Source organism: Thermobia domestica, chromosome 18 (genome assembly GCF_964235325.1).
Source record: "Thermobia domestica chromosome 18, izTheDome1.hap1.1, whole genome shotgun sequence".
Classification (NCBI taxonomy): Eukaryota; Metazoa; Arthropoda; class Insecta; order Zygentoma; family Lepismatidae; genus Thermobia; species Thermobia domestica.
The window spans coordinates 167,538,602-167,552,189 of NC_137471.1; the positions used below are offsets into that span (position 1 = coordinate 167,538,602).

Sequence of the window (13,588 nt, forward strand, 5' to 3'; positions counted from 1 at the left end):
CATTTCGAAGTTCTTAGTTCTCTTGATTCCGATAATACTTGTACAGGGTGTTTTAAAACAACACCGGCAACATTTGAGAGGTGATTCCTTACATCAAGATAAGACAAAAAGTATAGACCAACCTGGTGCACAAATGCTTCCTTTCGGAGTTATAGGCTGCCGAAAAAATATATATAAAGAATTTTAAAGGTCCATAACTCCAATACTAGGAGACCTACCGTAGTCGGGTTAAGACTTCATTTAGGAACTGGGTGCACAAATGCTTCCTTTCAAAGTTATGGGCTGCCGAAAACATCAAAAAAGGAATTTTAAAGGTCCATAGCTCCAAAAGGAGTTATGGGACCTACGGTAGTCAGGTCAAGACTTCACTTAGGAACTATTATGTGCGGTATCCAAAAATAAATGTGTTAGAATCCTGCAATACTCACGCAACAATTTTTATAGAGGGAGTTCGGCTACTGGCATACAAGTTGAAATATTTACGAACTACCTCTATAAAAATTGTTGCAGAAGTACCGCAGGATTGTGAAACTTGGATATTTGAATAGGACACATACTAGTTCATAAGTGAAGTCTTGACCTGACTACGTTAGGTCACATAGTTTTGGAGCTATGGAGCTTTAAAGTTCCTTTTTTTCATGTTTTTGGCAGCCTATAACTCCGAAAGGAAGCATTTGTGCACCCAGGTTGGTCTATACTTTTTGTCTTATCTTGGTGTAAGGAATCACCTCCCAAATGTTGTCGGTGTTGTTTTGAAACACCCTGTATTTATTGTTCGCACGATAGATAGTCTTTCATGATAACGTTTGATCAGGCAGTTAGGTCAGTATAATGAATACAAGACTTATATTGTGTTTCATTTCTGTTTTATTGGGAATTACCTGAAATCTAGCTGAAACGTATAATAATATAGTGTAATGAATCATTCTACTGTAGATTTCTAATAGTTAAAAACTTACATTATTGTGTTCTTGTTATAATCAGTTTTCCTCTAAATAGCCATCTATTCCTTTCTTGAGGATGTTTTTGAGGTTAACTTTCGTAAATGTTTGGCTAACTACATACGCGGGCATATAGCACTTCAGTAGTATGAATTAATTATAATAATCCATGTGTTCCAGTACTTAATAAAGAACGGAAGTTATCTGAAGATAATGTCTTATATACAATATTTCTATTTCCTATTTATTTGTAGAATTCCCAAAAGAATATTTCTATATAGAAGGAGGCGCACGAAATGTCATGCCATATTTGTTATTTTTCATTACACATGTATTTATCATGAAAATATTACAAAATTAATGCAGAATTAATTGTATGAGGTTGGAACTTTAGTTCAATGTAGTATGTGTTCGTTGTGATTACCATTTTGTTTCACAACTTCTTGCAAGCGAACCTTTACAGTTGTCACAACTTTCCTGCCCTCAAAATCAGATGGCACAACTGCATGATAGGAGCCCTGAGTTGAGCTACACTTGCAGGCTTCCTTGTAAGAAGAAATCACTTGGATTGATCTCAGGGTTATGCGAGGCCCACTATCTCCCACTTTCGTCAGACTCAGAAAACCGATGTGACATTATCCGCCTATCAAACATGTCATACACGTTATCAAGAACAACATTTGCAGTGTGTGGGCGGGCTCCGTCTTGCATGAACCATTGAGTTTGTAATGAGAGGCCTGTTGCTAATCTGGAATTAATCTGTTTTCCAACATGTCCTTATATCTATGTTTCTGTATTGTCTCATCAAAGAAAAATGGTCCAATAATTCCATGGGATAAAGTTGCTGCCCAACACTGATCTTCTCTCCATAATTTTCGCTTTCCTGCAGAATGTGAGGATGTTCACTTGCCCAGAAACGATCATTTTGCTTCTTCAGTACACCATTTAAACGAAAATACGCCTCGTCAATAAACCATATGTTATGCAGAACGTTATTCTCTTGCACTAACCATGAAGCGAACTGATGTCTTCGTTGGTTGTCCTTTGCTGTTAATTTATGACAAGTGTTATCTTGTAAGAGAACATGTGAAGATCAGAGTGCAGAATCCTTTGTATGGACCGACGAGTTATTCCTAACTCAGCAGCCGTCCTCCTCGTTGATTTGCTAGGACTTCCGTGTCAAAGCAACGCGAACTGCTTCAATGTTTTCAAGGGTGCGGGCAGTTGGTTCGCGCCGCCGATTCTTCTCCAGCACAGAGCAAGTTGTTTCAAATTGACAATACAATCTCTGAACAGTCTGTTTACGTGGAGCTCATTTTGTACGAAAGTGTGCACGAAAAAGTATTTGTGTCGCTAAAAAACACCGTTTTCGTAAAAAAAAAAAAAAAAAAAAAAAAAAAAAAAAAAAAAAACCTCTTTCACCTTCTGTTTAACACTCAATCTGCTGTGCTCTTATGCGCCATCTTGAACACTGCTGTTTGGCACCAAGTAAATTTTCGATACTCTCGTGACATCTACCGGATTTTCCATAAACCAAAGTATACGAATACGAGTTTTGAACATTCCATCTGTAATATTACATAAGTGTAATGAACAAAATAAATGGTATGACATTTCGTGCGCCATCTTGTATTATATTATTTCGATCCTGTGTGGGGTATTCATAAGTAACCCTTCTCCCACTGCTATACTTTTTCTTTATAATCTACTCACATAGGGAAAATTCTCGAAGCACCAGAGTTTGAGAAGAAAAACAATAAAGTGAAATGTAATCTCACACGTCTTCACTTTTGGACATACATACTTGAATTCTAAGCACTTAAATGGTGTAACTATTATTTACAAAACATTTCACTAATAACGATAGAAAATATGTGCAAGTGCTCAAACACATCTATTCTTCCAACGCAACTTCTAAAATATAACGCTATTTACGTGTGTGAACAATTGCACAACTTTTATACTGTTCTTCGTGTCATGTGTTTAAATAAGTTATATACCGTATCATTTAAGCGCTTCTTATTCATTTTTCAAGTATGGGCGCCCAATATTAATTAGGAAGCTTCCGAAAGTCTAATTATGCTGCTGTTTTACTGTATGTCGTTCATAGGGAATTACATGATGTGCGCATAATATTTGTTGGAAATCTTCTGGTGAAAAACACCTTTGGGTAAGTTGGGAACAAAATGGGAGAATAATACAATGCGGGATCTTGAAGAAGTAGCTGATGAAAGTCCTGATTGGATAGCGTCTTCTGCGATCATGAATCTCGGATTTGTTGGTTATCGTACCGCCTTTGACGTGGAAGATCCGGGTTCTATTCCCGGCGGAGCTCACGTAGTTCGGATCCCACGTTAAAATACAAGTCCATGTCTCACATAGCCTCACTGCTGAATGGGACGCTAGACTCAAATTCAAATCAGTCAAATTATAGAGAAGTGAAAGGATCACAACTAGTATTGTTGTGAAGCTGGCGAAACAACGGAACGGAATCTTTTTTTAATGTATTTTCTTGTGATTTATTACAGATGTCAGGAATAAGCAGAGGACGAGGTTTTCTGGCGGGCGACAGCAACTCAAGTTTACGGCGCCCAGGCGAATATGGCGGGGACAGCGACTTCGACTTTGTGGTGTCCGAAATTTATTCTTTGTCGCTGGAAAACAAAAATAGTATGCTTTCAAAAGTGAAGAATTTAGAAGAGTTTATAAGGAACTCATGTGAAGATGGAAGAAGCTTGAAGTACGTATTTGGTAGTTGTGTCATGATTAGGGATGGCCACATTTTTCGAAAAATACTTTTTCGGAAAATGGCTTTTTCGAAAACGATAAACGAAAAATTTTTCGATAAACGAAAAACGAAAATTTTTTCGATAAACGAAAAATGAAAAATTTTTCGAAAAATGGAAAACGAAAATTTTTTCGATAAACGAAAATTTTTTCGAAAAACGAAAAACAAAAATTTTTCGATAAACGAAAATTTTTTCGAAAAACGAAAACCAAAATTTTTTTCAAAAAAACGAAAAACGAAAATCGAATTTTTTTTCGAAAAAACGAAAAACGAAAAAATGAAAAATGAAATTTCCGAAATTCGAAAAACATTTTTCGAAAAAGGCCATCCCTAGTCATGATCCTGTTTCTCCTAGCACTTTTTTTTTTGTCCCTTTTGAAAACCATGTAACAATATAGAAAGTGATAGTTATTTTGGTAGAAATGCATTGATATATTATTCATATTTTTCTATTAACGTTTATGTTTTCTTATTTACTAGTAATACATGCCTGTTACTGCTTTTATTTATTTTCCGAGATATATATAAAGTCCAGTTAATAAACAGCCGAAAAGATTGTATGAAGAATATAAAACTTGGACAAAGTTTGTGCTTCTTTATTTCCTAGTGCTGTGGTGGTGGCACCCTTGCAGATTTACACCAACGTGAAGTAGCGAAGTACCACTAGGTTTCTGTTAGGTGAAGAATTCAAACCAATCGAAATTCACCGTCGGATGGCAGTGCAATATGGTGAAAGTTGTTGAGTCGAACACAAGTGTACGAGTGGGGAGATAAGTTCAAACGGGGTTGTTATATGTACAAAATTTCTTATACGTGGTGCAGTAGATAATTCAACAAGAACTTTGTATTTATCGTTAGGCTTACTAGGTACGTCTAACTACACATAAACATTCTCATATTTATATAAATCAGTTATAAATCCATACTGCAAACAATTCATTATCAAAATATACCAGTGGACATGTACTTTAATAGCATTTTGTATTCCCACATATACTGATATAAATTATAACACACACACACACACACACACACATATATATATATATATATATATATATATATATATATATATATATATATATATATATATATATATATATATATATATATATATATATATATATATATATATATATATATATATATATATATATATATATATATATATATATATATATATATATGTGTGTGTGTGTGTGTGTAATTTAGATATAAGAACCAATACATTTTATACCTTTGTAAAAGCTTCAAAAACTCAATATAAACAAGCACACTCTATATCATTCGTTCTCTTCTTTTAACAACAATTTTACATTGCAATGATCTGGTACGTACAGTATTAATCCAATTAACACATCTTTCTAATCTCCCAACAGGAGTGTAACAAGTGTTGAAGATTTCACAACTTTCGCAATGTTGTTCTCCGTGAATGCACAGAGAGAGCGTCATGGGCGTGGCGAATCTTCAAAATTTATTACACTCTGAAATTTCTGCCCACTCGTACACTTGTGTTCGACTCAAACAACTTTCACCATATTGCAACGCCATCCGACAGTGAATTTCGATTGGTTTCAACTCCCTAAGCTAACGGAAATCTAATGACACTCCGCTGCCCCATGTTGGTGTAAACGTTCAAGGCTGCCACTATCTTCTTTCACTGATTCCTAACATCCCGTTCATGAGGCAGGCACATCTGATAATAGTTCTAGCACAAACTTTGTCAAAGTTTTGTATTTTTTATGGAATTTTTCCGGTTATTTGTTGAATGGACATTGTATATTTATAGTAAAACAAATGCATGGGGAAATGGATGTTTTCTTTTTCTAAAATCCATGCTAATGAATAATATTTGCAGAGTTGTAGATGCACAATTTTTACAGAATGTATTTTGTTTTTCGATAATTTGTTACGCCTGTGGGATTACCGATGCGTCCCTGATTTTACAGGATCGGGTGAAAGAGGAGGGGAAAAGTTAAAACGGAGGAAATGAGAAAGCACGTTCTTGAAAATATTAGTAATTTTGCATATCCTTCTTCCTGTCCCCTGAAGCGGCGCTTCATTCAATGTCATAAATCGTAAATAATCTGATTCACTGTTCCATTGTAAGTATTCTGCTTGTTTCGTATGTCTATACCGATTAGAAAATGAGATACACTCATTTGAAGTGACTATGAAATCTATATATAAAAGAGGAAGTCCTGACTGATTGACTGAACCATCAATACCTGAAATTTGGATAGGGCATAGGATCTGTGGTGTAAGGTTCCTTTTGAAGGACGTTTGGAAATTCGACGGGGAAAGAGAAGAGAAGTGGAGTGAGGATTATCGTAAAATGCCCATATTTTAGAATCTCTGAATGTTAGAGACATGAAGTTTGGTACTTGGACTGCTTATTTAAAGTAATGAAAGACGTGTTTCAGCGTTTTCTGATGTTTCCCTTAGAAGATAAGAAAAAAGTGTAGATGTTGCAATTGTTATAATAAAATGGCTTTATCCCGAAATCCCTTAATGGCTTTATCCCAAAGTACTATTGTTTATGTGTGTTAGTTTAAATATATGTATTGGTTTTTAGAACTGAATAAAGATAAGAGGAGGTCAAAGTGGTTCCTAAGATGCTTAAATTTTTACCAGCTCTGGGAATACCCCTTTGGGGCTTTATGTTAGATATGTGTTAGGGATATGAGAAGTGCGAGGCCGTAGGCCGAGCAAATGCGGGGGTATGGAGTTGAAGTCCCCAGCTAGCCGAAGGCTAATATATGTAAATATGAAAGAAGTTTTGAGTGGGCAAATGAGAGGGAGTGACTGATCAACACCTGGGCTAAACTGCTTAAGCTAGAAACTTGAAATTTGGACAGGGCATAGATTTGTGACGTAAAATACAATAAGGCAGAATGTTTTGAAATTGGATGCGTAGTGGGGAAATAGGGATGGCAATTATTATCGTAAAATATTCATACCTCGTGCGACCGCCCACTCTGATCCGCAAAGATATGGCTGAGCTAGGAAGAGCGTGGACGAAGAACAATTACTACGGTTGCGAATTAACTTTGCTATAAAATAAGCAAATAACATCCTTTCCGTCGGCATATACTGTAAATTACAATAAACTTCAAAGGAAAGAATGAACTATCTCCATTTAGCCACAGAAGAGCTTTTATTGGTAGTGGGGGGAGGGATAACTGAAAAGAGAAAGAAGAAACTCTGAATCATTCATTTTTTTTTTTCAAAAACGAATACCCACCACTCACTAGCACTTACTGCTTAACCAATCTTAAATACTAACTACTTTAGATCGAATAATTTTATTAAATGAAAGTAATATTTTGAAAAGGGTTATACGTTTTATTACTGCAGTTGTTTAGTCGAATCTTAACACAAAAGTATGAGATCGCATCAACATTATAATGTATCGGCCATCTTACCTGTACTCTCTCTTATTATACGCATAGAACAGACAACAGACGTATTAAACGCCCATTGTATGTTACTCGTAAAGTCGAACAAACAGGATTGCTTTTATTGAAGACGATTGAACATAATGCAATTCAGTAATTGAACATAATAATTCATGATATTTATTGGTTTATGTTTCAGTTCTCAATAAAAATCCAGGTTCATAGAATGATATATATATATATTGTAGATAGCGTCGAAGATATCAATTCCAAATATAATCACTGACTTTCCCAAGTAATAACTTCTTTTATAAAATGCAGCACTGAAATATTCGGCGACATTGCAAACTAAACTTACGTATATGTGCCGAGCACTTATTAGATAATTCTCACTTCAACTCAGGCAGATAAATTATGTAGGAGGCCAATTGTATATGCAATAGTAGGTTTCAAAACAAAAAAATGGCTTCTTATGTGCTCGGCAAATAAACAATTTGGATATGAATTATTAAAGTAGCAATTTCTGCGGTAAGTTTCCCAAACGCAGGTAGACATACGACAGTTTCTCTTATTGTGCAGTTACACGTAACTAATACAAACAAGTAACGCAAGTTACACTAGCTTACAAGAGTGGGAGAAAGCCATCCAGGCCTCTACTATTGGACGTAATATTTATAGCTAGAGTGACATAAGAAATAATGTTATTACTATTTTAATAAACCAAATAAATGCATTTTTGTAGTTTAGGGACCATAAAAGCAAAGTATTTATTCTAATCACACATTAAGAGAAAAGAATACTATTGGAAAAGTTTCATTAAAAAAAAAAAAAAAAAAAACTTCTTATCGACCAGTTTGCAATATTTCTGTTTCAGCAAAAGTAGTAAATGGTGAAGTGAAACTGCAACTCAGCTTTAATCATTTGGATTTCTTAGTATTTAGTATATCGTTCGTAATGTTTCTCTGTATTTTCAATCATATGCCTTACCGTGCGACGTGTTCCAAGTGTAATTTTGTCATTAGACCGCCATTAAAAATAAGTCTTATTAAAGAAATAACATTTTAACGCCTAAATAGGTGCTAATCACTAAGCTTTCAAAGTAGTGAACCAAGTTGTTCCATACGGCGGAATGATTTTTCTCCTGATGCATTCAAAGTAACTGATTTTAATATGTAATATTCAAAATTCCGTAACTAAGAAATACGTAGTTCTAAGTTTATTTATTTATTTATTTATACATATTTCTTTGCATTACCGTCATCTACGGCTTAAGTTCATCAGGTACAAAAAAATTGCATCCCTCGGCCAGAATACTATCCGGGGAAGGAGGAAATGGGGGAGTAAAGAAGTGGCCTGTATGTCAAGTATCATTTCATCATTTATGTGGTGTGAATGAGAGAAACTCAGAAAAAAAATCTCAGTCAGGATAGCTGGCCTGAAAACGCTCTTACAACTTTTCAACTGAATGTCCTTACCGGGAATCGAACCCGGAACTACTCACACCAAAGACGAGAACGTTAGCGACTATGCAATGCGAGACTACACGTAGTTAATGATTTTTGTACTTAAAGCGACCGAGGATAAGAGCAGTAGCAAGCTTCAGGTGGGATAAACACATTGATAGTATGTAATTAGTTGTATCACTTAGTTAAGAAAAACAAAAATGTGCCAGGTTGTTTCTCTATTTAGTTTTAATGTTATTTATAGTTTTGTTACAGAATTCTGTACCTTTTGCTTTTTCTTTTGTCACTAGATACAGAAAGCAAACCAGATAGAAGGGAACACAGTGGCTTATTAATAGAACGCTCACCTCTGGTGTGTGGGATTCTTGGTTCGATCCAAACCCTCGTCACTTCCTGGACCTTCTCGGGGTTCTCCCCTTTCTTCCACTTCCTTCATTCCACCGTTTCATTCATTATCACCTTCTCTCTCAACCTCAGAGAATAATCATGGGAGATTAAACTCAGAATCGTTATAAAAATAAAATAAAATAAAATAAATAGAAAATACAATTGATATGCAATACTAGAAATGTAATTTGTGTTTGTATTTTCTGGATTTTTTAGTACTTATTTTGATTCTTAAAGTAAAGTTGTTGCATATTAATTTGCTCTGCCATAACGATAACAAACAATCTGAATGCCATTCATTCTACCTTTGGAACTTTTAGTATAAAATAAAAAACAAATTCTGATTAAAGCATATAACCAGGCAACCAAGCAAGTTCGTGCGGTTTTTACACCTGCCGCTATTTTTCGTGGGGTAGTAATCATTTCTGCCGCCAGGGGTACCTGTATGTGACAGTTTCTGAAAGCTAAGTCATTGGCACGTCGGATAACTAGATAACAGGTCGCATTCGACAGTTCGAGATCAAGTATTGGCTGTGAACCATGTCTGTGTCGAACGTCGTAATCAGGACTTGTTTACTGTATGAGTTCAAGTTGGGCACAAAAGATGCGGAAGTAGCAAGAAAATATATGCAGCGTTTGAAGAAAATAAAATTAGTGAACGGACAGCTCAAAAGTGGTTTCAGACCTTTTCGACCGGCGATGAGACACTTGAAGACAAACCTCGATCGGTCAGACCAAAATCTCTCGATTTGGACCAACTCAAGGCAGCAATTGAAGAGGATTCAAGTCAAACGTTCAAGAACTCGCTCAACGATTTGGGGTAAGCGATGAAACCATTCGTGTGCACTTGCATGAGCTTGGAAAATCGTGGAAACTGAGTAAGTGAGTCCCTCACGTGCTTACTGCTCCGAACCGTCTCCAACGACTGAACATTTGCTCTTCCTTGCTTACTAGGAACAACAACAGTCCAATTTTGGACTACATTTTGACGTGTTATGAAAAGTGGGCAATGTACGAGACCAAAAAACGCTCGAACCATTGGCTATCGTCAAATGACTCCATGCCTTTATGTGCAAAACCTGTTCTTCATCAGCGGAAGGTGATGCTGTGTGTATGGTGGACTACTGCTGGGATTGTGCGTTATGAGTTCTTGGGAAGTGGTAAAACCATAATCAAAGAGGTGTACTCAGCACAATTGCAAAGAGTAGCCGAACAGCTTGCAAAAAACAACCTGCACTAGTGAATAGGAAGGGTGTTCTTGTCCAGCAAGACAACGGTAGACTTTATACAGCAAAGATGACCCTGGAGGTGATTTCTTCTCTCGGCTGGGAACTTCTGCCACATCCAGCGTATTCACTAGACATTGCTCTATCAAGCTACCGTCTTTTTTGTCTATGGACAACCATATGCGCAATCGACAATCAGAACTCGAGAAGAGATTGGAAACGCGGTGGTGCAGTTTTTCGAGTCCCAGCAAAAAGCTTTCTTCAAAAATGGCATCTACAGGCTTGTAAAACGATGGGAGAAGGTTGTAGAAGCGGATGGTGGATATTTTGTGGAATAAACATAAGGTAAATGCATTTTTCTGGAACTTTTCTTTTTTGTACTGAAACCGCACGAACTTTCTTGGTTACCTGGTATTATCTAATAAATAATATCGTTATCGTTTCGGCAAAGTATCTTTGCCTTCATCAAACACATTTTGGAATACAATTTCTAAAACTACAGCTTACATATCTCAGAAAATGAGAGGACGTCATATCTAGGAATTAATAAGGTTCGTCCTTTTATTTTTAACAATTTTTAATTAATTTCATATTTACAACTTTTACGGTCCAACTCTCTCTTTTTGTAAACCTTAAACTTTTAGTTGGCTATTTGCTATTTTAGTACACCTGTGTTACCTGTTCTTTCTTCTGTGCTTTATTCAGTATCCTTTTCCATAGTTCACTATTCCAGTCATAAGCTCCCCGCTTTCTTCCTTTCGTATCCATTCTCCTCTTTCCATTTTCTTACAATATTTCTTCTTTCCCTTTCCAGACTCTCTACACCTTCCCAGTCTATTTCATGTCCTGTCTCCTTCACATGTTTATATATAGCATTACTATCCCTCTTCAATTTCACGTCGTCATTGTGCTGTTTAATCCTTTCTTCTAACCTCTTTCCTGTTTCTCCTATCTAACTCATATCACATTCTATGCATTTAATTCAATATACAACCCTTTCATCACTTAGTGGAATCTCTCTCACCTTCCTTTTCCTCCTTTTCAATGCATCTAACATTCTTCTACTTCCTCTTCTGTATGTTCTTACTCCTCTTTTTGTCAATGCTCTCTATCCCGAACCATCTTTTCTTTTCTTCTTCTTCTGTCTTCTCTCCCTTCCTTCTGTCTTCTTCCCTCTTCTTTCTTGCTATTCTTCTTCAATCTATCCTCACTATATCCATTCTGCACTAAGAAACTATGAAACTGCTCTATGTCGTCTTTTTTCTTCTCATCATGACTGTCTATCATTTTTATCCTCCTCTCCATGTTTCTAATAAAGTTTCTTTCAGTTCCTTCATCTACATCACTCCTGTGGCAATAAACTCTTGCTGAATATTGTTTCCTATACAATCCTAAAAGAAACAATCTTTAACATTCATAGATGGGTAAAGGTACACTTAACTTTCTACGTCTTGTATTTATAAGATTTTGGTGTATTAGTGTGAGTAATTCCTTAGAGCAAAACACGAAAACGTCAATGACAAAAGATCCAAACCCTTACTAAAGTAAACAGTAATCAGTAAGGGCAGAATAATCACTTACAAATCTTCCAAATTTTTGTTGCACAGGCATAAACTGCTCTCAATGTCTTATATGAACATAATAGTTTCTTTAAAAAATCAAAATTTTAACACGTATATTAAGCAATATTACTTTTCTATCTTGATTCCCGGCCATCCTAGACATTACTATTTTTATGCCTACATCATACTCAGTGAGAAGTACATATTGTGACGTTTTGTATTAGTAACTTCGTTCCTGCACTCGTTTTCTTTCTTTCTTTCTTCATCTGGCACCATTTTGTTCCGAGACTCATGTCTACAGTTTCCTTCAAAATTAACTGCATAATAATTGTTGTCTTTTGAAGATAATGATAACTTGTTATGCTGTAAAATGATTGACTGGAATTTTTATTTACTGTAAAAAATCAAAGGTATGTTATTTTTTCATATTTATTGTTTTCAAATAGTTTTAATTTGTTCTAGCGTGAACTGCTCTTTTAAAATGTAATTTATTTTTTATTGTATACATCACAAGGGGTTCTTAAAATATCGGGTGTTTCAAAATGAATATCGGGGTTTTAAAGCCTTCTAGTATTTAGTATAATTATAAATTATACCTCAAATGAAAGAGTAACTCAAAAGAGTTTTGTACGCACGCATGCACATTCACTGTTTCCTCTGTCTGCCGTTAGAAAGCGCTATTAGTGTGCCGAAAGCTTTTGTGTTTTACATTTTGTAAAGAGTGGATCTGTAGTTACAGTGCAACCGTCTCTGTTGAGCATTTTAAGGAGACTCTTACAACTACGTCTTTATCGTTTGCAGTTGCTGCAAGGTCTAAAGCCTACAGACTACGGCTTACGTCCCAACTTTGCAGATGAAATGTTCTGCATGGTGATGAAGATTTTCTGGATCCTATCGTCTTCAGTGATGAAAAGACATTTCACCTAAGTAATGATGTGAACATTCAATGCTCGCATTAAGGGGTCAGCAAGTCCCCACGAGATGATAACAGTTGCAACGAGATTTACTTAAATTGAATGTGAAAAATGAAATGAAATCTTTCAAGTTTTAGGTCCCGCGGTTATGACGGCTAGGCTAAAGGAGACGGTGAAGATGAGAAATTAATGAAATGATGGAATGAAGAAAGTGAGAGGAAACGGGAGAACCCCGAGAAAACCCACGCACATGGCGTTTGTCCACCACAAAGCTCACTTGGCGCGAGCTGAGATCGAACCAAGGACCTCGTGCACCAGAGGTGAACGCTCTACCACTGAGCCACCGCGGCCCCCTAAATTGAATGTGTTTTGTGCTATATCCCGGCGGAAAGTTTATTGGCCTTTCTTGCCTGTTGACTCCATATGTGCCGTGTGATGAATGGTGTTTACATTGAACACTTGTAGCAAGAACTATTTGATTTGTTTTTTCACTTGATATATTATTTATAATTGTAATAAATACTACAAAGCCATAAAACCTCGTTATTCATTTTGAAACATCCTGTGTTTATTTATTTTTCCAATGATTATTGTTTTTGTCGAATAGTAATCATTGATTCCACTACTATTTTTTTTTTAACCATGTACAATAACTTAATTGCACATACATTTACAGTATATCCACTATTACTTTTAATTCTCGTTTCCTTTGGTCAAGATGGTTTAATAAAAGACTAGTTTCTCTAGGTATGGCTGGAAGGAAGAAATTTTGCAAACGTGTCTTCTGATAGTAATATGTTTCTTCACAAAGAGCATAACATTGTTTAGCATACCTTTCTTCTTGCTAAAGCTAATAATACTAAGAATAAAATAAGGTAATCATGCAAACGGAAGCCAGTGCAATTTAAA

At 35.8% G+C, this 13,588-nt stretch overlaps 1 protein-coding gene across 4 annotated transcripts in view; it reads left to right on the plus strand.

Moving 5' to 3' along the window:
- The window catches only part of LOC145675994 (uncharacterized), a 56,855-nt gene that overhangs the window by 17,353 nt on the left and 25,914 nt on the right, over positions 1-13,588 (plus strand). For all 4 annotated transcript variants that reach the window (XM_081746829.1, XM_081746831.1, XM_081746828.1 and 1 more), the window contains one exon: positions 3,470-3,681. In XM_081746829.1, coding sequence (XP_081602955.1) covers positions 3,470-3,681 — 212 coding nt within the window. The remainder of the gene's footprint in view (positions 1-3,469; positions 3,682-13,588) is intronic.